The sequence below is a fragment of the Eumetopias jubatus genome, unplaced genomic scaffold (assembly GCF_037043125.1).
Source record: "Eumetopias jubatus isolate StellerSeaLion01/CBP00866 unplaced genomic scaffold, mEumJub1_p1.0 scaffold_7, whole genome shotgun sequence".
In the NCBI taxonomy this organism is placed as follows: Eukaryota; Metazoa; Chordata; class Mammalia; order Carnivora; family Otariidae; genus Eumetopias; species Eumetopias jubatus.
In genome coordinates, this window is record NW_028274813.1 from 136323365 (window position 1) to 136347492 (window position 24128).

The window sequence follows — 24128 nt, forward strand, 5'->3', positions numbered from 1 at the left end:
TTACTCAGGTATATCTAAAAAACAGTGTATTTGTTTCTATTGCCATGTAACAAATTACGCTGACATGTGGCTTAATACAACACACATTTATTACCCTATACTTTTAAGGTGTTGGCCAGAATGTTCTCATCTGTAGGCTAGACTGGAGAAAAGTTTGTTTCCAAGATAACTCAGGTAGTTACCAGATTAGTTTCCTTGTGCTTCTAGGACTAAGGGCCTCAGCTTCTTGTGGGCCTTTGGCTGGAGGTTCCTACGGTTTCTAGAGATTACCTGCAGATTCTTGTCCCATGGGCTTTCCCACCAGCACCTTACCTCAGGTCAGCAACGAGAGTCACTACAGCAAGTCCGCCAGCAAGGTGGACCCTCATATAACGTAACACAATCACAGTAGTGATGATGAACACAGTTCATCACCTTTGCTGCATTCTGTTGGCTTAGAAGGAAGTCCTAGGTCCTGCTTAAAACTCAAGGGGAGAGGTACATAAAGGCATGGACATGAAGAGGCAGGGATTATGGGAGGGGCCCCCTTAGAATCATTCTGCCATAGACAGTATAAATATATTTTCCCCATTTTCATCTCTTAAAGACAACAACATAAAACAAGTATAAAACTGCTGTTAGGGGGCGCCTGGGTGGCTCAGTCGGTGAAGTGTCTGCCTTCAGCTCAGGTCATGATCCCAGCATCCTGGGATCGAGCCCCGCGTCGGGCTCCCTGCTCAGCGGGGGGTCTGCTTCTCCCTCTGCCCTTCACCTTGCTTGTTCTCTCTTTCTCTCTCCCTCTCTCTCTTTCTTTCTCAAATAAATAAAATCTTAAAGAAAAATCTATATAAAGATGTAATATATATGACAGCAGTGGCACAAAGAAGGGGAAAGAGGGCTGTATTAGAAGTTTCTATGTACTGCTGGAATTAAACCCAAAGTAAGAATAGGAATGAATGATAAAGAGGAAAAAAAATCAGTGGGATTGAAAATGGGCAAATGAAGGAGAAAATTGATAAAACAAAAAAAGCAAAAATTGACTCTCTTAAAAGATCAACAAAATTGATAAATCTCCAGCCAGACTGATAAAGCAAGAGAAAAAACACATAACCAGTAGTAAACATGGGAAAACTGTTTTACAAATCCTGTAGACATTAAAAGGGTAATAGGAATATAACGAACACCTTTTTGCCGTTGAGAAGAAATGGACCAATTTCTGGAAAGTCACAAATTGCCAAAACTGACCCAAGGAGAAATAAAACAATTGAACAGCCCTATATCAAAGAAATTTAGCTCATGATTAAAACTTTTCACTAAGAAAACTTTAGGCCCAGCTGCCTTCTCTCTCATATTATTTCAAATGTTGAAAGAATAAACAGTAACAGCACTACCCAAACTCTTTGGTTGTGTAACTGCGTAAGGCTTGCGGTGCCCTGAAACAAAACCAAATAGACATTGAAAGAAATGAAAACTACATACCAGTATCCTTCGTGATGATAGATACAAAAATCCTTGACAAAATACCAGCAAATCTAATCCATCAGTGTACAAAAAAAGAATATTATATCATGGCCAAGTACTGTTTACCCCAGGAGTGCAGGGTTTAAGATTTGAAAATCAACATGGTAATTTACATTATTAATGGAATAAAAGTATAAATACCAAGTGATAATTTCAGTAGATGCAGAAAAGGCATGTGACCCTATAAAATACCCATTTATCATAAAGACTCAGCAAACCAGAAGTATAAGATAACTTCCAAAACCTAAGGAAAGGTACCTAGGAAAAACTACTATGTGCATCATAGTAAATGGTGAACTGCCGAATGCTTTTCCTCTGAGATCAGGAACAAGGCAAGAGTATGTGCTTTTACCATTTTTATTTAACACTTGTTTAAGTAAGAGTCCTGTCAGGATTGGAAAGAAAGTGAAGCTCTCTTTATTAGCAGAGAACATAATTGTGTATATAGACTAGCATAACAAATCTACAAAAATGTGCTTGAACAAAAATGTGAATTTAGTTAATTTACACAGCTCAGTATACAATCAGCTTTATTTCTCTATATCAGCAGTTAATAATTGGAAAATGAAATTTTAAAACAATTAGTTATACCAACAAAACTTAAAATATTTAAGATTAAATATTTAAAATATTTAGTAATGTAATGATAGATGTGCAAGCCCTTCACATTGAGAAGTACAAAACATTGCTGAGGGAAATTAAAGAAGACCTAAACAGATATTCTTTGTTCATGTTTGGAAGAGTCAATATTATTTAGAGTATTTGGGGATGGTTTCCATTTTTTGAGTCGATGGAGTTCCAATCAAAATCCCATAGGCTTGTTTGAAGAAAATGACAAGTTGATTCTAAAATTTATTGGACAAAACAGTTTTTTAAAAGGCTTGAGGATATGTACTACCTGCTATCGAGGCTTTCTGTAAAGCTGCAGTAATCAGGACGATCCAGTATTGGTGTATGGATACACTTTTCGGTCAATAGACTAGAACAGAGTTTGGAAATAGACCCACACTTGTATAGTAAATTGGTTTTCGACCGTGGCACAGGGATAAATCATTGGGAAAGATTTCTTAAATGCGATACAAAAAGCACAAGCAATAAAAGACACAAATGAGTTGACTTCCTCAACATTTAAACATTTTGCTCTTCAAAAAAAGGAAAATGAAAAGGCAATCAGGAGACCAGGAGAAAATATTTACAAAACGTAGCTGACGAAGACTTGTATCCAGAATATATACACAGTTGAATTGTAAACTCAGTAATGAGAAAAACAATGTAGTAAAAATGAGTGAGCAATTTCAACAGACACTTGACAAAAGAAAATACATGAATAAGCCCAATATCACTAGTCATCAGGGTAATATAAATTAAAACCTCAGTAAGTTACTACTTCATACTCTCTGGAGCAGTAAAATTAAAATTATTGATGATGCCAGGTATTAATGAAGATGTAGAACTTTGACTTTCATACATTTTTGCTGGTGAGAGAACATAATATTGTATAGCCACTTAGAAAAACAGTGTGGCAATTTCTTGGGAAGTTAAATGTACACTTAACATGTGGCCCAGCACTTCTTTCCTAGGTATCTACCCAAATGAAATGAAAAATACAGATTTGTATGTGAATGTTCCCAGCAGCCTCATTCATAATAGCCTCAAACTGGAAATAACGCAGTTATCTATCTGCTGGTGAATCCATAAATAAATGTATATACATATTAGGTAATACTATTCAGCAATACAAAGGAATGAACTTTTGATATATACACACCAACAACATGGGTGAATTTCAGAAACGTCATGCTAAGTGAAATCAGTCAAACACAAAAGTCTACATACTGTATGATTTCACTTACATGGCATTCTAGAAGGGCAAAACTGTAGTGGTTGCCTGGGACCTACAGTCTGGGCAAGGAATTGACTGTAAAGAGGCAGGAAGGAACTTACGGAGATGATGGGAGTATGTTGATTGTGGTGGCGGTTACCTGGCTCTCTATAGTTTGTCAGAGTTCATCAACCTCTACACTCAAAACGGGTGAATTTTATTGTACCTCACTAAAGCAGTTGGAAAAAAATCATATTGGTAGGAAATACTTCTTTTATTTATATATACTTTAAAAATTTTCAGTAGGTTTAAATGGATTTCTTGAAAGTATACTATAACTTGTTTAAAATAAGTTGCACCTGCGAGTAGGCAGAAGGGAGCTAAAAGGACAAAGTAATGAGGTGGCTGGGACTGCTGGTAGTGTTCAGGGAAAGCTCTTCTGATGAAGGGACATTTGAGCAGATACAGATGAAGTGAATTCAGTTCAATCAAAGAAGTGTCTTCACATGTGCCTCATGCATCTCTTACTTTATATCCAGGCGTTTTGCAGTTTCTGTTACTAATTACAAATGAGATCTTTTCCTTATCTGTTGCATTAGCTATAAGAATCCTTAAATTAATTGTTGTTTTCATCTTCATTTGTCTTTTGTCTCCTATTTGTTAATGCCTTGAGGACAGTAAGTATACACTTTTTATGCATTGTTAATTTATAGCTCTACCTCTCTGCTGTGTTTCCAGCATGTCCTCGGTTACTGCGTGTTCATGGTTTTTACTGAGACTAAGCAGATCCCTGTTGTATCTGTTAATCTTTGTTTTTCCCAGCTCAGTATAGCACCAAAATGCAAGTAGCACCTAAAAAAGGCCTAAAGTGGAAAACCAAAGATGCTGGTGCAATTGCATGTAACATAATTTCAGTCTTACTTTCAAATGGAGCGAGTATAAGATGCGTGTAAGACTGTTTGCTGGCACCTTTAAAGACAGCCCTGGTGGATTCAAAGGTGGGAGAAATGAAAGAAGGTATTCTTAAACCCCACAGATTAAGAAAGAAGCAGCTGATTGGTCAGGTATAGATTAGAAATGGAAGTCTTGGCAAGATTCATTGTTTCATTCGAATAGAAGGGGTTCTTTTAGATTTCATGCCTTAGTCTCCATATGTAAGGGAGGGTGGGTATCCGAGACTTGAGGGCTCAGCATAAGCTGTCAAAGTGAAAACATTTGTCGCTCAAGTTCGTGCCTTACCAGTAGATGGCAGCAAAATGCTTTGTTTAAACATTCTTGCTTGCTTTTTTTTTTTTTAAGTAGCACAGTGTGTAGGTACTGTATCTTTTTGTTGTTGTTCGCAACTACTTCTTAATTGTATTTTTTATTCTCCATAGTATTATTAATATTTTATATGGAGTTTTCTGCCTCATAGATTTTTCTAAGGGACCCAGCTGTCATCACATAGTTTAGAACTAAATAATGTTTCAGTAAACAATATAGAAGTGTTTTAATCCTATAACTTTGGAGGCTTTCTGTTTGGAAAACACTCATGAATTTCTCTCTTTCATGAATAAACCAGAAATTAAGGGTGACTTTTATAAGAAGAGAGCATTTTAATCCTACAGGTAGTTAGGCCTGACCAGTTTATTTTCACCTGAGAGATTGTTGGCCCCCCAGGACGTGACCTACATAATAGGAGGGAGCACTTCTTGCCCCTTTTCTCCCCACTGCCCAGGAAGGTGAGTGGGATGAGAGCCACACAGAACTGACCCTTGGCTTCAGGGAAGATCGGGGCAGGTGACAAAAGTTTGTGATGAAGAGTCACATAGCCAATTGTCGCTTCTCTTTCCTCCTTTCACTCTTTCTTTCCAGAAATCAGTCCATTTAGGAGAGCATTTTGGAACTGTTATAGAAAATATTTATACAGGGCTGAGGTTTCTCCCAATTTTTCACACAATGTGCTACTTAATTCTTAGAAACTCCAAAATTCTTATAAAACTAAGAATCCACAGAAGAGTCTCTTATCTTAGGAAAACATGATTTATCAAGATCACTTAACATATATCTTACATGCTTTGGAATTTTTACAGACCACAGAAGTTTTTTTTTTGTTTTTTGTTTTTTCTACCTAATACACCCTAAAACAACACAGCCTGCCAGACCACAGTACATCCGTCCTTTAGAGCAGCAGATGTTGCTACACATGCTTCTCTTTAAGACCAAGAAGCACAAGAGAAAACAAAAAGTTCAAAACTGAAGAGAAACATGAAACAATACAGAGATGAGAGAGCCGAGTAGCCAAAAGCAGTTGGTTAAATTAAGACCGAGAGGGGCTGTGGCAATCTGAACGCTCTGTTTTTGCCTATCTTTTAAATACTCTGTAGGTCATTTTTGTCCTGTTAACCCAGGTTTGATGACTTTCTACCAAAATTTATTTTCCGTGAAAACTATGCTTCAGTTAAACTGAGAAAGAAGTACTTGATGTCCATTAAAATCTTCAGTCATTTCACATTTTTTTTTCCCTAGGAATGGGCTTAAATGCTCTGTGCCGTGGTAGAATTCATTGTTTTGTCTTCGAGTCTGCTAATGTTTTCATTTTGGTTTTAACCCTAGCCGATCCGACAGTTAAGGACTTGATCGGAGGCTTCACTGCTCTTCATTACGCAGCCATGCACGGCCGGGCCCGGATTGCACGCCTGATGTTAGAATCTGAATACAGGAGTGACATTATTAATGCCAAAAGCAATGATGGCTGGACTCCCCTCCATGTGGCTGCGCACTATGGTAGGGACTCATTTGTCCGACTCCTACTGGAGTTCAAGGCTGAGGTCGACCCGCTCAGCGATAAAGGCACCACCCCCCTTCAGCTCGCCATCATCCGAGAGAGGTCAAGCTGCGTGAAGATCCTCCTGGACCACAATGCCAACATCGACATCCAGAACGGTTTCCTCTTGCGATATGCTGTGATCAAAAGCAATCACTCTTATTGCCGAATGTTCCTTCAGAGAGGAGCAGACACAAACTTGGGTCGCTTAGAAGATGGACAGACTCCTTTGCATTTGTCTGCCCTTAGGGATGATGTGCTTTGTGCACGGATGTTATATAACTATGGAGCGGACACAAACACAAGGAACTATGAAGGACAGACCCCATTGGCTGTTTCAATAAGTATTTCTGGAAGTAGTCGACCGTGTTTGGATTTCTTACAAGAAGTCACAAGTATGTAATTTAATTATTACTCTTATTGCATTTTTAAGAAATTTTCATCTTCTGGGGGCGTGTTTCAGATGTGTTTACAACTTAAAATGAGCAGATGCTAATGATTCCCATCAGCCCTGCTTATTAATAAGTTATTAATAATATGAGTCATGCTTCATTCATCTGAAATAAAAAGAAAGCTCTATATCACAAGATTTCATATGAATTCAATTGTGTAACTGAAAATAATAGGGATAGATAGGCTGAGAGCGGAAATATAGGAAGGGACAGAGAAAGGAGAAATTGTTAAATTCACAAAGATCTCTGTTAGAACAAGACAGTTCTTACTGGTCATACACATAGTCATGCGGGCTTTCATGGACTTCTGATTGAAGAATTAGAAGGAGAGCGTTGGACTTTAGGTTCCATAGCTGTGGAAGTGTTCTAGAATTGGTGCTTTAGTGCTAAGCTGTTGCTCCACGTCTTATTGTTGCTTTTCTGGCTTCCCGGGATGTGACCCCACATGAGATGAACAGCAGTTGTTCCTGAGCGAGGGATCCTAGTAATGCAGGTTACAGATGCCAGAAGTTGTTGTAAGATGAGATTTGTCATCAGTGGACGATTTGGTACTACTGTCCCCGGCCCTCGTGGCTTCCACTTCTGACCTGTTTTGGTATGGGCACTTCTTCTGAAAGCCTGGAAATGTGTGACCCGCCTTGCGTGGCGGTGCACGTTTGCATTGTTTTTCTGGTAGGGATATTGGTCTGTGTGTGGGTATAGCCACCCTCCCTTGTCAGGCTTCCTCCGCAGCTAGTCGAGGTGTGTCTTCAGAGCTCAACATCCAGCCTGAGGCTCAAGTCGATAAACGAAATGTTTGATTTCGCCCTCTGCTGCACTCTTTCATGAATTCCCTTTTCCTCACCTGCTTTTTCCCTTTCAGTCGTTATCATGGAAGAACAAATACACCGTGGGTACCGGGTACTGAGGGGTAAGGCGTTGACTTGACCTGGTAAATAATCTACTCTCCTGCTTAGAACTGAACTTGGGAGTAGAAATCTTAGGAACAAATGAAGTGTAATTTGGATTTGGTGTGCTTATGAAAAGGAAAAGATGGCATTGTTACCACTGTGTGTCTGCAGACCAAAGCCTAAAAAGAAATCACCCTCAGGATCCAACTTAGGCTGTCCAGTTGGCCTGTGTGTGGCGATGGAAATGGCCTGTCAGCGCTGTCCAGTGTGGTAGCTACTAGCCCTGGCCCCATGTGGCTGTTGTACACGTGTTATGTGCTTAATGCCACTGAGGAACTGAGTTGTTAATTTATCTGTATTAATTGAAATTTAGATGGCTACAAGTGCCTGTTGGCTCCCGTGTTCTACACAGATCTGTCTGCCTTGGGAGCAGGGTTTTGGGCTGACTGGCAGGTGATCCCTTGAAGAAAGTTTTTGAGACACACGACCTACTGTGAGACAGGGGATGTCCTGTGTGGTGTTTCCTCGCCAGCTTACTCTGACTCTTCAGATCCAGGCCGCATCTAACGAAAAGTGTGCTGTGACATTTCAAGTGCTGGTTCTCTCAGCAAATTTTCTAGCAGTCTTCATTCATAGACTGGGAGGGGTATTGGTGTTATGAGAGAGAATATTACTCTTAAACTTCAGGTTAGGATTCTGTCCTGGAAAAAGCCTGTGAAGTATCTCTTACTCTTTCTACATTCTGAGTATCTTTTTGTTGTTGCTTTCGTTTTTGTTTTAATTTCTCACTCGAGACTCCTGGTTAAATTAGTGTGACTGTCTCAGCCCCTTTTGTTAAATATTTTGCTCAGCAGGTAAGGGCATGGACTAGAGCTAGGCTGCCCAAGTTCAAGCCCCAGCTCGGCCACCTGTCACCTGTGACCTTGGGCAGGTTACCCAACTACCCTGCCCCAGTGTCCTCATGGGATCATTAGGATAATTATATCTGTCTTACAGGCTTGTTGTATGGGTTAAATGAGTTAATGTTTGTAATGTGCTTAAAATAGCACCTGGCACATTTTAAGTGCCCTATATGTTTTTTAAAATAAAATAATTTTAAATGAGAGTGGATGAACAGCAAGGCATGGCTTGCTCCCAATAGAGTGAATCCCTTAGATTCTTACTCTCCCCCAGCCTCGTAGTTTTCAGCTCGGTGGACTGTTGTTCCCTTTATCCTCCCCGGTGCCATATGTAAACTCCCCTACTCACTGTATGGATGAGGGAGTTAATCCAGAATGAAAAATCTTTTAAGGGAGAAATTCCACAAGAAAGCTGAACCTCGGGCATAGAGTAGCAAGAACTTTTAAACTTACGGGAGGTATAGAAGGGATTTTAATGACCTGCATGCCTGGAATTTTGTTTGGAGATAAGTAGAGAAGAACTTAAGTTTGGGGGGAAAGCCCACTTCTGAATTCTCAGGCACAGATTATGCCTGTGGTAGGGACGGACTTTCTTCAGCCAGCCACCTCTGCAGGAGAAGGCCTTAGGCCTGAAAATCTCTGGTAATTGCAGTTCCTTGTGTCCAAGAGTCTGGAAATCAGAGGAGGGTTTTAGAGAACAGAGTGGAGAGGGCGGAAAACGAGATGGCTCCCTGCTGGAGAGTGCCACTTGAAAGGAGGCTGCTTCCACGTCTGATTGGCTGGCCTATTTGCAGAACAGGTGCCATGTTGTGCTGCCTGCCTAGGAAATCCCTCGATTGTAAGGCTTGTTACTCTTTCTGCACAAGAAGGAAACGTTCAGAAGGCAAAGTGGAATCCAAGACTCGGACAAGCAGCAAGGTGAAAAGCTGTGGGAGGGGTCAGCTTGTCACCCATTCCTCCCTTTGCCCAGGGACCTGCACGTCTATACTCACTGTGTGGAATCTACCTCTGCAGGGCTGCTACTTCATCAAGGCATTAGAGAGGCAAGATTTTACTGTTACCCTCTACCAGCTTCGTTAGTTTTAACAGAGCAATCATAAGTTAAATTGCCTGTCTGATAATTCCAACATCTGTGTCATAGCTGAGTCTGTTCCGATGCTTGCTTTGTCTCTCCCAGCTGTTGTTTTTTTCTTGCCTTTTAGCATGTCTTGTAACTTTTTATTGAAGCCAGACAGGATGGATCAGGTAAGAGGAACGGAGGTAAATAGGCCTTTAAATGTCAGGTTCTGTGTGAACCTGGCCAGGAGCTGGGCTGCGTGCCATGTCTGCTGGAGCTGTAGGTGCTGGAGACTTCAGTCCTTCCTGCGTCCTCGGTCTTGTCGCCCCTCTTGACTTTGGGCTTCTCGGTCCCCCTCCTCCCCCCTCACACAGCTTGGTGAGACAGTTAGACTCTGGATGCTGGAGTCAGAGAACCGTTCTTTCTCCAGGTGGGATGAGACTCTGGTGAAGTCTTTACCCTTAGAGAAACAGGCCTTTGTTATGGAGAAGGTCCTGGGTGTAGATCACATGATTATTCTTAACCCTCCTCCCTTGCCAGAGCCACGAGGGGGGTTTTATTAGCTCTTCACTGTGACAACCTGGTGGGGTTCCTGAAAGTAAAACGGAGAGAATGTGGCGGGTCGGGGTGGGGTGCTTCCTAAGACTGTGACCCTCACTGTCAGACCAGTCCACACACAGCCTCAGGTAACTCGCCAAAATTACCATTGAAGTGTTCCTACCAGTTTATGGCTCCCACGGCTTCTGCTCCAGGTTCGCAGATCTCAGCGGTGACGCTCTGAATTTGTTTCTCTCTCCTGACTTTGTGGTGGTTTGCGCTCTGAAGTCTGTTCACTGGTGGGCAAGTCCAAGGCAAGTCATTGATTTTGCATTTGTTCAGCGTTTTCTTCTTACAAGAGCAGGAATGATGACTTCCAAGCTCCTTACATGTTCAGGAGCTAAAACTGGAAGTCAGTTCATTAGTTTTGTTGTTTTTACGTAAAAAGTGAACAGCAGCCTATCCATGGTCATTTGGGATGAGTAGCGTTTTGCCCCCTGGAATTCAGAGGCACATGTCTCCCATATATGATCCTGAAGATCTCTCAGCTCTGCCTGTCTCTAGTGGTGGAGAGAGCAGCTAATGGGCTCTTGACCCCCGTGTCTGACATGCCTAAAAACCTGGGGCAAGCCGCTTAGCCTCCCAGCTCCCCCTGATTCTCAGTTACCCCCTCTGAAACATGAGGGAATTAGACCACAGTCCTTGGGGTCTCCCCCCTCCTTTTTAAAATTCTTGCCGGTAACCACTCTTAAAGGGAATGATTTCCTGCTGTTTGTGATTTTATTTTATGATTTATGTAGAACAGTGGTTTTCACAGTGTGGCCTCTTGGGGGGTCCGCAAGACCATTTTAGGTGCCCATGAGGTCAAAATAGATTTCATAGCAGCGCTGAGATGTGATTCGCCTCTTTCACTGCGCTGTCATTTGACTGATGGGGTAGGAGCAATGGCGGGTCAAACTGCTGGCTCCTCTGTGTCAACGGAGGCAGTGGCCCCAAAGGGTACACGTAGTTCTTGAGTTCTTCACCACCAGGCAGTCTCACTAAAGAAGATTGCGGTTCCATTTAGGGATGTCTTTGACAAAGCAGTAAAATTAATCCCATTAAATCTGATGCCTCTTAGTACATGCCTTTTTAATATTCTGTGGAATGGAAATTGAAAGTATTCTTATTGCATACCAAAGTGCTGTGATTGAATTGACAGAAAGCTCTTCTTCGATTTGTTTGAGCTGAACCAGCAGCTTTTTTTGTGGAACACCCATTTTTACCTGGAAGATTGACTGACAGCCAAACGATAGCTATTTAGTCTTGGCTATTTGGCAGACTTTCTTGTCATGTTAAGGAAAACAATTGACCGTATTTATGACAAGTCATAAAATTTGAGCTTTCAAGTGAAAATTAGAATTTTGAAAAGCTTGTGTTTGCTACTGTGACATTGGCAGTTTCCCAATATGCAAAGACTGTTTTGAGATGAGCGGCAATACTAACAAAAGTGATTTTTTGATAATAATTAATGAAATGGGTCAACATTTGGAAGATCTTCATAACCTAGTGAGCCAATGTTTTCCAAAGGACTAATGCATAATTTGACAAAAACATGCATGGGTAAAAGATCCATTCAAAGGACAAAGTAGACCAATGGATTTGAATGTGAAAGAGTACGAGAGGTTCATTGATTTGGTTTCAGATTGCATATTGCAACTAACCTTTAAAAAAATACCACTTGTTGAGTTTTGGGGAAGTATCGAAGAAGATGACGATCATCTAAAAAGACCATGAAAATATTCTTTCCCTTTCCAACTATGTGAATGAAGCTGGATTTTCTTGAAGTACTTCAGTCAAGACAGCATATAAGAACAGAATGCAGGAGCAGATCTGTGAATCCAGCTATCTCGTATGAAGCCAGACTTTAAGAGATAATTTGCAAACATGTAGAACAGTGCCACTCTTCTCGTGAAACCTTTTTTGTTTCAGAAAGCAGCCTCTTTTGTCTACCAAAATTTACTTCAACTGATAATTTATATTTCTGTTATTTTTTTTTTTAAGATTTTATTTTTTTAGTAATCTCTACACCCAGTGTGGGGCTTGAACTCCAAACCCTGAGATCAAGAGTTGCATGCTCCGCCAACTGAGCCAGCCAGGCACCCCATATTACTGTTATTTTTTAATTAATCAACGAATATGTTTTAAATTTCCCAACCTAAATTTCTAAGTATGGCAAATACAGATAGAGATAACCCACATAAACAAAAATTCTTTGGGGTCCTCCAATTTTGAGAGTGCAAAGAGGTCATAAAACTAAAAGATTGAGACCCTGGTGATGTACAACTTCTACATTCAAATTTTTAAGGACACCTTGTTAGCCTGGTGTTTTCAGATTTGGTGAATTGCTAATATATTTCTGTTTGCAGTTAACTACAGTCTGGATAAAATGAAATGCTTTAAATTACTACTTGCCCTATGCCAGTGTATTTACAACTTAGGATCTGTAGAGATCAGTGATTCCTGAAGCGTGCTTATAAAATTGTGGTTCTATCAGATGCTGTGAGGGTAAACGGATACATTATTCAAATTAGTTTGGAAGACTAGTACCCTGGATTCTAGATCCCAGTTTCAGGGAGTAGCATATCCAAGGTGCCAAGAAGTCCTTGAGCAAGTTAACCATGAATTTTTGTTCACTGAACAGCCAACTTTCACAAGCATCTTTTATTCTGTGGCAAGCTCTGGTCTAGATTATTCTTAAGGCAGGGAATATGCAGTTTGGGTTTGTGTTTACTATCCAAAAGGAGGCCAAGTTGCAATCTGTGTTTCTAGTAGATGTTGCTCACAGACTTGAAGCAACCACTCAGTTTGCATCAGTGGTGTGTGAAAGGTCGGACTGGGTTGTATTTTGATTTGTATAGTTTAGGAAATTAAATGGCTCCTATTTCTAAGAAAAAAAAAAGATTAGGTAGATGGGAATTGAATTGGGTAAACTATTTGGGGGAGACTTAGTCTGTCAAGTACTTAAGCGTGTTGCGTTCCAGAACAGCATCACAGGTGTTTAAAAATACTGTTTTACAAACACTGCAGTAACCTGAAATGTGTTTTTATTTAAAAATAGTCAAACACGATGTTTTGGCAGCAGGAGTTAAACTTCAAAAACAGTTTCAAACTCTAAAAAGTAAGAATACAAGTCATGACTTTTTTCTTTTTTTTTTTAATTTTAAGAAGGTAAAATTTAGGTTGTGGCTTTCTCAGCTAAATCTAGTACAGCGGCAAGCATGTGAGCAGATGATCACATAAAAACAACACCTCTACGACAGGTGCCCTTATTTCTGTTTTTCTTTCAAATGCTTCTTTAATCACTTTCTTTGATTTTTGGGGGGAGAGTAGGATGATATCAAAACAGCGTTACCTAGTGTAACTTTTTTTTTTTTAATATTTTATTTATTTATTTAATTGACACAGCGAGAGAGGGAACACAAGCAGGAAGAGTGGGGGAGGGAGAAGCAGGCTTCCCGCGGAGCAGGGCGCCCGATGCGGGGCTCGATCCCAGGACCCCGGGATCATGACCTGAGCCGAAGGCAGTCACTTAACCAATTGAGCCACCCAGGCGCCCCACCTAGTGTAACTCTTTAAGAGAATTTGTGTAGCACATTTTACCTATGGTGATTTTTTTATTATTGCTTTTTTTTTTTTTTGGTAATAAATTGGGGATTTGCCAGATATCTGCATTATAGTCTTGATAGGCCTTTGGGTTCCAATTACTAAAATCACTTTTAAGGGAGCCTGGGTGGCTCAGTTGGTTAAGCAACTGCCTTCGGCTCAGGTCATGATCCTGGAGTCCCGGGATCGAGTCCCGCATCGGCTCCCTGCTCGGCAGGGAGTCTGCTTCTCCCTCTGACCCTCCCCCCTCTCATGTGCTCTCTCTCTCATTCTTTCTCTCAAATAAATAAATAAAATCTTTAAAAAAAAATAAAATTACTTTTAGAAATCAATAGTACATAGTTCTAAGTCACTTATACTACATTTTAAGGTCCTTTGATCTAGAAAGCATTGCCTTATTCTTCACTTTTTTCATGATATTTATATTGCTTTCTGTTTTCAATATAGGCTTCTAGAGATTTGTTATTTGTTAAGAAGCAGTCTATGGTTTTGTTTAGTTTTAAGTTTTTTATTTTAAGATTTTTATCTATTTATTGAGAGAGAGAGAATGGTAGAGAGAGAGCATGAAAGGGAGGAAGGTCAGAGGGAGAAGCAGACTCCCCGCTGAGCAGGGAGCCCGATGCGGGACTCGATCTCGGGACTCCAGGATCATGACCTGAGCTGAAGGCAGTCGCTCAACCAACTGAGCCACCCAGGGACCCGGTTTTGTTTAGTTTTAATGCAAATGAAGAATATAGGTCAAAGGTCATTAGCCTGTGGGAACAAATGTAACCAATGGACAAATGTCATCAAGGCTGATACTGTATATATTTGGATTTTATCTAAGTTAAATTATTTTATAATGCCCCGATTTTTATATTAAGGTGAGCTAGAAACTGTCATTGTCCTATAAAGATTTGTTGAACACATTTCATCCTGAGTGTCTGTGAAGGAAATTCAGAGACAAGAGCAAAGGAACAAAACGTGTTTATGGTAGGATTTTAAAATGGGAAGCTGAAATAAAACGAAGAGGTATTGGGAGACCATTCCAGATGCTGACCTAAAATGGGGAGGTAGCTGAAAGGCACAAGTCAGATTGTAGACAGCAGTCAGAGGAGGCTAAATCTTTCTTTACACCCTCTACTGCCGGCCTCTTTCCCCTCTCCCCCAAAGAAGACCCGGGACGTTGTTTTGCTTTCATTTTCTTTTCTCTGGCTCTACAAAGATGTTTTGCCTCTCTGTCTACCTTTACAAATATTTTACCCAAATAAGTTTAGCCTATCATAAATGTGGTAATGGTGGTATCAAAAGGACGTGGTTTAGGATATTTAATTTTCTAAATTATGCTGCTGCCCTGGTTTTGTAATTTATCTTAGACCAGACCCTTCAAAAGCTGATTTCCTATTTTATACCAGCCCAATTATTACTAATGATGGGCTGCTTTACCAAATGGAGAGACTAACAGCCCTTTGAACTGTTATGCAATCCCGTTGTACTTTGTTAGTGTGAATACCTGGTAGTGTTCCTGCATCCCCCAAAGTGTTTATGATTCCTGAAATTATACTCTTGTGTGAGCCATCCCCCCAGGTCTCTCCTGTTACAATCCCTTGGACAAGGCGGTTGTTACTTAACAGGGTAGGAGTAATTTTCTGCGACACCTAGTAAACGTTGTGCACGTGTGTGTTGAGTGTTTCTGGTTTCATTCTCTTTATTCTCTTTCTCTGCCTTCTTTTCTTCTGCCGCCTTCTCTCCCCTCACCCCTTTAAGCCATGGCGTAGCGCATTTTGGGGGTACATAGGAGGTGCACACTAAATCTTTTTTGAGTGATGGGTTGACTGGAAAGTAAGGACTTTTTGAATCATAATTTTCTGTTCCTAAAATGATATTCCTGAGAAAAAAAAAAAAAAGCTCCTTAGTCAGTCTTAGAAATAGCAGGGATGGCAATGAGTAGTCCTTATCACTCCTGCCTGTTGAAGCCTGCCGCCCGGTCCGCATTCCAGCATGGCAAGATGAGTCCCTATCTCCATTGGCGGCGCAGTAACTTAGAGACACCCCTCCCTTCATCACCGCACGGGTTTTTATATGGTTAAGGTCCTTACATCTCTGCCTGCCCTAAATCACGCGGCGATACCCAGTGTCAGTCCCATCAGTTTGGCCGGGACCGTTTCCCCGTAACTGATTACCAAGTGGCTCCTTTGCTGTAAGCTGCCAACTAGTTGTCTTCCTCTCTTAACACCAGGAAGAGGGGAGACCTCAACTTCCAGGAAGCACCCTCTGCTTTTCTGGGAAGGAGAAGCAAACGTTATCCTTACAAGTATTGAAAAATCACTATTTTAACCTTTATTCACCAAATACTTATATAGCCCTTACTATGTGTCTGGTACTATACCCATAAGCAATTTAGCAAAATTAACTTTTTTGATGCTTGTAAAGCCTGTGATGGAGGTGTTGTTATCCTTGGTTCATAGATGAGGAATCTGAGGCAGGAGGCTAAGGATCTTGCCCAAGATCACACGGATTGTAAATGGTGGGGCCAGGAGTCAGACCCGGGCCGTCCTGCTCCAGACTTGATGCTTTTAACCACTAAGATGTGCCTCTCCCATTAAAGGTCATTCTGCAGATTATACATGGTCAAGAGCTCTTTAAAAGATAAGATTCTCCCAGAATAGTAAAAGATTGCCACAACACGCCACTTAAGGAGAAGAAAAATCAGTAGCAAATCGAGTAAAACTCTCTGATGTTTAGACATAGAAAGTTCATCTCTCCCGGGGAGAGGCCCTGTGGAGGTACCTTCTGAGGATGATAGGATTATTGTAGCTACATCCCTTGGATTACAGGTGCCAGCTTATCTTTGCTTTCTTGCATTTTATCACAGACAGTGAGGAGAGCCAGTGGCCCCTCCAGTAGTGGGCCTGCAGAATCTTCTTAACTAGATCATTAGGATATATTTACTACTTTTCTATGTTACAGCAGGGGACAGTGTTGCCAAACTTTCTGCTACTAATAAAAGCCCCCCGCCCCAACCCCAGCTTCTAGTAACATTTTAGAACTTTCTTTTAAGCCCTAACAGACTCCTCAGAGCCCTTCCCCACCAGCTGGTCCCAGTGATAAAGCCACATATTTTAGATTTTTTTTTTTTTTTTATTTTTTTAATGACAACACACCCTGCTTCGGGGTCCCAGAATCTCAGTTATTTAATGCTGCAAATTTTAGTGGCTTAACACAGTAATGGTGGATTATTTTGCTTCTCTGCCCCACGCAGTGTCATCTGGAGTCTCTTGACCGGGGCCTCTCCACTTTCCCAAGGTGGCCCGCTCCGATGGCTGGCAATTGGGTGCTGGCGGTTGGAGTTCAGCCAGGGTTGCTGGGCAGTGACCTCAGTTCTTCCTTCTAGACTGCTCAGACTTCATGGCATGCTGGTAGCTGTGTTGGCAGAGTGAATGTCCCAAGAACCAGGTGAAAGCATGTCCCCTTCTGTGACTTACTCATCGCAGTCACATAGTTTCACTTCCCCCATAGTGATGAGTGCACCCAGTTGCAAGGAAGGGGAACCAAGGCTCCATCTCTTAAAGGTGGGCATATGGATCACACTGTAAAAAAGAAAATGAGGCATAGGTGATATTGTGGTTATTTTTGGAGAGCACAGTCTGACACAAAATAGGACTATCAGAAGATCCCCCTTACATAACCCTTTGTCTCGATCCCTTCTTTTTTCCCTTTAGCTAAGCAAATCCCGATAATACAGGTTTTCTACTTTGTCGGATGATATGTTTCCATTTAAGTGTGCATATATTTTTTACATGTCAGTCTTATCCTCACCTGTTTTTTGCCTGAATACATTGTGCTTGTTCTTTTTGTTAATATTACATTTGAAAAGAACCTGCCATCTATTAGGAAAATCAGATTCTTCACTCTGAAAAAAGAAGGTTCATATCTAATTCATATTCTGGTTTGCATTTGCAGATCAAATACTGTAAGCGCTTATCAAAAAATGACAATGATAATTTATTCCCTTCCTAATGGTAGCCCATGAAGGGTGGTGAAAAATAATTCAAAACAGGTTAGAAAATGATTTGCCGTTGACATGGGTGGGTTTTGCAATGAGTTGACTGGTTTGTCCCTTATGGACAAGCCTGTTAAGTATTCATTCATTCAGCTAGTTTTTACTGAGGATAGTGTCAGGTGTTGGGCCACATTGGCAGCCAGATGTGGTCTTGCCCTCATGGAACATGTCAGATAGTGAAGAAGGTGGACATTAGTAGAGAATCACCAAATAAATGTAAAATCACAGCCTTATTAAGTGCTGTAGTAGAAAGGAACTCTGAAGTATCTGATGGGGAACCTTTGTCACCCCTAATGAAGTGCTTCTGAGCAGAGATCTGGAAAATGGAGGAGACACATGTTGGCGAGAGACGCGTGAGTGTATCCCAGCCTCACACTGATCTGCATGCAGGTATCCGTAGATACACACGCCCCAGGTTTACAGGCGTTTCCAGGAAAGCAGTAGCTTCTGCAATTTTGTTCAGAGAAGACCGTGTGTTAAGTAACTCTTGGAAAGCACATGTTCACACAGGCCCTTACAGAGAGGTTTAAGGAGCCTTTTTCATTTATGAAGAATTACTTAATTTTGAATAATGGCGATCACTATAAACAAGGGCAGTTCAAGTAAGGGGTAAAGTACTAATTGTAGCAATTGTTCTCCATGTACGGCTTGGGGACTCCTGGAGGTCCACAAGACCCTTTCCCCTATCTGAGCTCAAAACGATTTTCATAACACCGAGACATGATCTGCCTTTTTCACGTTCCTTCTTTCGTGAGCATAAGTGGACTTGTCCAGAGACGAGATGACTTTATCACAGCAGATTGAATGTAGAAGCATATATGAGAACTCAGCTGTCCTCTGTTAAGCCAACCCTTTAAGAACTTTGCAAAAATGTGAAAGAATGTCATTCTTCTTACTGTTTTTTAAAATACTGTTTTTTTGTACCAATGTTGTCTGTGGCCCCATGTAATGGGTTTATTTTTATTTTTTTTTAATGAATAAGTATTTCTAAAATTCACTTTAACTTCTAATATGGTAATTATTGATAGATATAACCCACATAAATGGAAGTTCTTTTGGGTCCTTGATATATTTAAAAAATGCAAAGAGGTTTTGAGACCAAGAAGTTTGAGATTCGCTGAGGTATGGCATTCTATTTGACTTTGAGCATGTTACTTAATCTCTCTGAGACGCAAGGAGTCTGTAAGATGGGGATGATGATCAAAGTAGTGCTTCCCTCATAAAAGGATGAAACGAGTTAGTGTATGTTGAGAGCTTATAAGGACCCATGGCATGGAGTAAGCATTCAACATGTTAGCTTTTGCTGTTTGTTACCATTTAATATGAGAGCAAAATTTATGTGAGTCCAGATACAACTGAGGCACTGTTGCTCGGAATTCTTGCTTGCGTTTGAGGTCATCTGAATCGTTCTGGTAAAATACGATATTCAGAAGTGAACGAAATTGAATTTTGTAATTCTGAGTTGAGTTACAGCAGTGGTTTTTATTGGCACACGGTAAGGGTGTGAGGTTTGAAGACACGGAGATTCAGAATAGTTTGGGGTGTTTTTTCTGCCTGGCTCCCTGCCCCCCCCCCCCCCCCCCAGTCTATGCCCTCGTACCTACAGCCAAGGGTCTGCTATGTCCAGAATCATGGTGAACAGGTGGGCAGATGTCGCTTGGGAAAGCTCCCTGGAGATCATGCTACGTGTCTCGGCTCCAGTGTCCTCAGTGGTGAGCTGAAGGAGGGGCCACATTAGATAGCTTCTCATTCGGTTCCCCCACTTTTCAGACAGAGAAACTTTGATTTGCTCACCCAGGTTCACTCAGCATATTAGAGGCATCCCAGGATGAAAACAGGCATTCTGATTTATAATGAAAAGAATACCAGGCTTAGACTCAGAAAAACTGGTTTTAGTCTCTGTCCAAAAAGCTTTAATTGGTCATCTGACATTGAGCAATTTGCTCAAATCCCTGATCCCTTGAGTCCTTATTTGTAACATGGAGGTGAAAATATCCATCATCCCAGGGTTGTGAAAAGCATCAGATGGGACCTCACATGAAGGTCCCCAGGGCGCGTCCTCTCAGTAAGTCTGTCTGGTCCTTTGCATGTGAAGTCCATAGAGAGACACGTCCCCGTGAAACAAATAATTCTTTTCAGAACTGAAAAGCCTGCCTTAAATATTGTACTGTGTAGCTTTGTAACTGTTTCTTTTTTCTGTCTTTTTAGGACAGCCCAGAAACTTGCAGGACCTGTGCCGAATTAAAATTCGACAATGTATAGGCCTTCAAAACCTAAAGCTACTTGATGAACTACCAATTGCCAAGGTCATGAAAGACTACTTAAAACACAAATTTGATGATATCTGATGTACACAGAACTGTGAGCAAGATTAGGAGTTATATTCCAGATACTTAAAAGGCTTTTTGCCTTGCACAAAGTATATCCTATGCAATTTCTGATTTGCTGTGAAGTCAGAAAGCAGGTATACACTTTTAGGTTTTTTGATTGTTTGTTTGTTTGGTTTTCATGGTAGGGGAGGGATTTTTTTTTTATATATATAAACACACACACACACACACACACACACACCACATGCTTGAAGGTCTTAATTTGGTTTCTTGGTCCAAGTTTAAGAGGTCCATGCTTTCTATACAATATTGCATTTACGAAAATTGTTTTTCCAAAACAACACAAGCAGCGTTGGAGTGGAGAATTTCCCCTTTCCAAATGTATGGTTTCATGGGCGTGCACGACATTATAAACCAGCAGAGCACTTGTTAAGGTTTGGAGGCACAGTTTCACCCGGGGGGGTCCTGGGTTCTACTGGAAAATGCCCTAAGAAATTTTTAAAGTAACTCTGTCACCTCATTCATTTTTAATGAGTACAAATTGGCTGTTTGAAACTGTTCCTTTCCTAATTAATGTAGCTCTTGGATGACATAAATCCAGTACCTCTGCTTTCCTGTTGGTGTGCTCTTGTTTTTAACTTATTTTTTTTTAACAACTGTAGTACACTACCCAGAGACATTGGGTCTCAATTCTGTCTCTCGTTGAATCGTGCTTTTAAAACAATTAATGGAAACAAAAATAACTTTATAAAGCCAGTGTATTCTGTTTTTAAAACAGTGCCTCCCGTGCAATACTCTTTCTGGTGTATTTTATCCATTATTTCACTCAATGTTTCTCATTCCACAGCCAGCTTTGACATGCCCGTGAGAACAGGAACCGCCACTTTAATTTTAATTGCAGGACCATAGGATGTCAGGTGCCATTTCCATTGTAAGCTTTGTCTTTTACTTCACTTTAAGCAGAAAATTTCATATCCTGGTGGTAGAGTCTTCCCTAAAAATAACCCAAAATATTGTTAAGCCATTTGGCTTTAACAGTTAAATAATTTGGGGGTGGTTTCATGGTGTTTTTTGTTTTTGTTTTTTTTCCTTCTTCCCAGTTAAAAAAATTTCTAAAGGGTACAATTTCTAATGGGTGCACATTTGTAAGTCTGGTTAATTCCTAATAGGCTAATTCAACACTTCCTATCTATTTTAAGGGTATGCACAGTGAAGCTCTTCTGGAAGGTTATTTTATTTTCTGGGTTGATTGGGCATATGTTTGCAGTGTAAACACAGTTATGATAAAGTGTCAGTAACAGTGGGAAAGTTTCCAGAGACATTAGGGATCTACGCTGATGCCCTCGGAAACGTGTTCTGTGCTTATTAACATGCCATCATTTTAGTTTCAGAAGAACCTTTTCAAATATCCCAGTATTGTTCTCAGTGCTTTGGGCGATTTCAAAATATTTATGCGCTAGAAATAAATTTGTTATCAGACGTTTACAAGATAAAGGGCTTCTTTTGTCTGAATTTCTAGTTTTGAGTCATTAAGTATAAAACTACTTCACCTGGAAAGTATAACTAAGCAGAATTGAGCACCTACTCTGGCTTTACCTTTTTTTAGAGAGCCAGCAGGGATATCTATCTCTCAAGCACAGAGTCAGTTCCCTAGGATGCCGAGTAGCTTTGGCATTGGTATATTGGATCTGCTCGTGCCTAGGCAGTGCCCAGGTGCCTGAAGAACGGGCAGCTCCGGAAAAAGAATGATTCAGGGGGATTGCTGATGGGGTACATAGACTCTTTTGCAGGGAGCCAGTAATAGTGTGGCCAATTTGGTAACCATTCCAAGACTAACCGGAGCCTGATGGATAGAAATGGGTGGTCTCCCATCTCCAGAATGTCATCTTCCGATAGAGAGTCCCTCATGCAGCTGAGCTGTGTTCTCATCCTTTCTACCAGTACCCAAGTCAGAAGTGAGACATACTTGCAGTGTCAGGAACGTGCATGGCCAGAAATGTATTGTGTGTTCCTTCCCCGTCAAACCCCAGGCCCGGGGAGACAAGGAGCTGGGAGGGCGGGCGCCCGGGACCCTGTACTCGGAGCAGTGCTAGTAACGTTACCTTCACACAGGGTTTAATTCCTCAAAACGTGTGTATTCATTTATTCAGGTAGATGAAAATGACTTTCTTTCCCCAGCCATTCAGAGGTTTCCAAACTAAGTTAGCCACTGAGTTTGAGTCAGGGAGTTCCAAGTAAAAAGATCAGATTAAGGTAAATTCTTTGTTCTGCATTGCTGCTGCGACTTCGGAAAAAAAAAAATTATGAGAGCTCTTCCTTGGAATTGAAATTTCTATTTAATGAAGAAGTGTATAATTCCATTATTTATTGTTGGAGGTGTGATTTACCTGGAAACTTAAAAAGAATGTTTTATTTTTGTTAGTAAAATCCCAATCACATATCCTGTTTAACCAAAACTAAAATTTTAGTCTCAAAGGTGATAACCAGTAGAACATAGGGATCAACGTGCGGGTCCACATTTCAATTTAATTGGCAGAGACGCATGCGGTGGTCACGTAACGAGTAGAGAGAACAAGTTATTTTCCAAAAATCGATTGATTGGTTTTTCCAGAATCTTCACTGAAACGTTCTGAATATCATCAGATTTGTCGCTGACCCTTCCATGTTCCTTTTGAAATTTATTGTTTAAGCCTATTACTAAACCTTTATGAAAGTATATTTGGCAAGTACACCAAAGAAACCAGCTCATAAAAGATTATGATCATTAATGAACTGCAAACCTCATCTTTTGAAAACAGATTTTTTTTGTGTGTAAATATTTGTGTTTATAAATGTACAGCAGAGTTAAGAGTGTTTTTTAGATTATTTAATTCCCATATTTCTAAACTATTTACTACAAAATAACCCACGCTTGTTAGTTTGGAGGACTTGACTGTTTTGTTTTTTTTTTAATTCATTATCCGTAATGCTTGGAACAGCATTTCCGCTAGAGAATTCATTGTTCTGGCAGTGGCAAGAGTACACATCTGGAGCATGAGGAGTCTAGAGTGATTTGTCAGATGCGCACCCTAAGAGACAAGAATGTATAGTTTCATTACCAGAGTGGACCATACACAAATAGAGATTCTAACTTTTCCTGCAGAGTCGCTCATTAGCCCAGAATGTGATTGGGATGAGGCCCTTTGCCCACAAATTTAGCTTTCATGTAACTCCTAGTGTGTTATATCATAATGTATTTTGTTCTTCCTTTGTAATGTAAGTTTTGCTTTGGGTCAATTTGAATTAAAAAAAAAAACTTAAATCTGGTTTAAAACCTATCGGAATTGTGTTTTATTTCTAGTCTGCCTTTAGCTTTTTAGTATTTCAGGCTGTTCGGTGAAAAGAGGCGAAGAGCTCTCTTTCCTTCGTCGGCATTTTAGATCATTGGGAATTGCTTCGAGAGCCTGATAGAGAAAACAGCACCATTTTAGATCAGAGAAGGCAGTTCTTGCCCCCTCCGCAAGTCGCAGTTTTCGCTGCATCCCTCATACACCCACAACAGAAAACAATGGCATCCTGCAGTGTGTTGAGTGAGGCCTGACCCTTTTTAGGCCAATTTCACCTTTGCCTCATGCCTGCCACACCTTGACTGAGCACAGAGTTTGGACCACAGCGTTTCTAAGCACAGAACAGTAGAACGATGAATTGGAGGGAGTTTATTAGCCTGCAGGAGAGAGAAGCAAGACAACTCTGATTTCACACTTCCCTTATGTAATATAAACACAGCTTGATTCAGGAGAGACTTCACACTACCATGAGTGATGGTGTACTAAGGGAAAGGGAGGCCAGACGATTGAGATTGAGCACCCCATGCAGAAATGTTCAGTATTTTGCAGCTCACTTTGTTGCGGACTTGTCCAGGCTTTGGCACAACTGAAGGCCAAGAATGGGACATTTGAAACGATTCTTGATGATCAGCAGGGGAGTTCAGATGTGAAAAATAGCTGTGTTGCTTGGAAATCTTGAGGTCATTCCTTTTCCAATATGATGTAAGTAGTGTATTGTTTTTTCAGCTGACAGACAATTTACAAAAATGGCTTCCTAGCTATTGATAAAACAGATTATCTCCTTGATAAAAAAAAATATATTTCCACATCCTCTGTAGCTGG

General features: G+C 40.7%; 1 protein-coding gene across 1 annotated transcript in view; it reads left to right on the top strand.

Moving 5' to 3' along the window:
- The window catches only part of ASB7 (ankyrin repeat and SOCS box containing 7), a 48304-nt gene extending 25024 nt beyond the window's left edge, over positions 1–23280 (top strand). Inside the window, exons 5-6 of the mRNA XM_028122823.2 lie at positions 5918–6523; positions 19859–23280. Of these exons, the coding sequence (XP_027978624.1) occupies positions 5918–6523; positions 19859–19998 (746 nt within the window). The 3' untranslated portion in view covers positions 19999–23280. The remainder of the gene's footprint in view (positions 1–5917; positions 6524–19858) is intronic.
- The last annotated feature ends 848 nt before the right edge of the window (positions 23281–24128 follow it).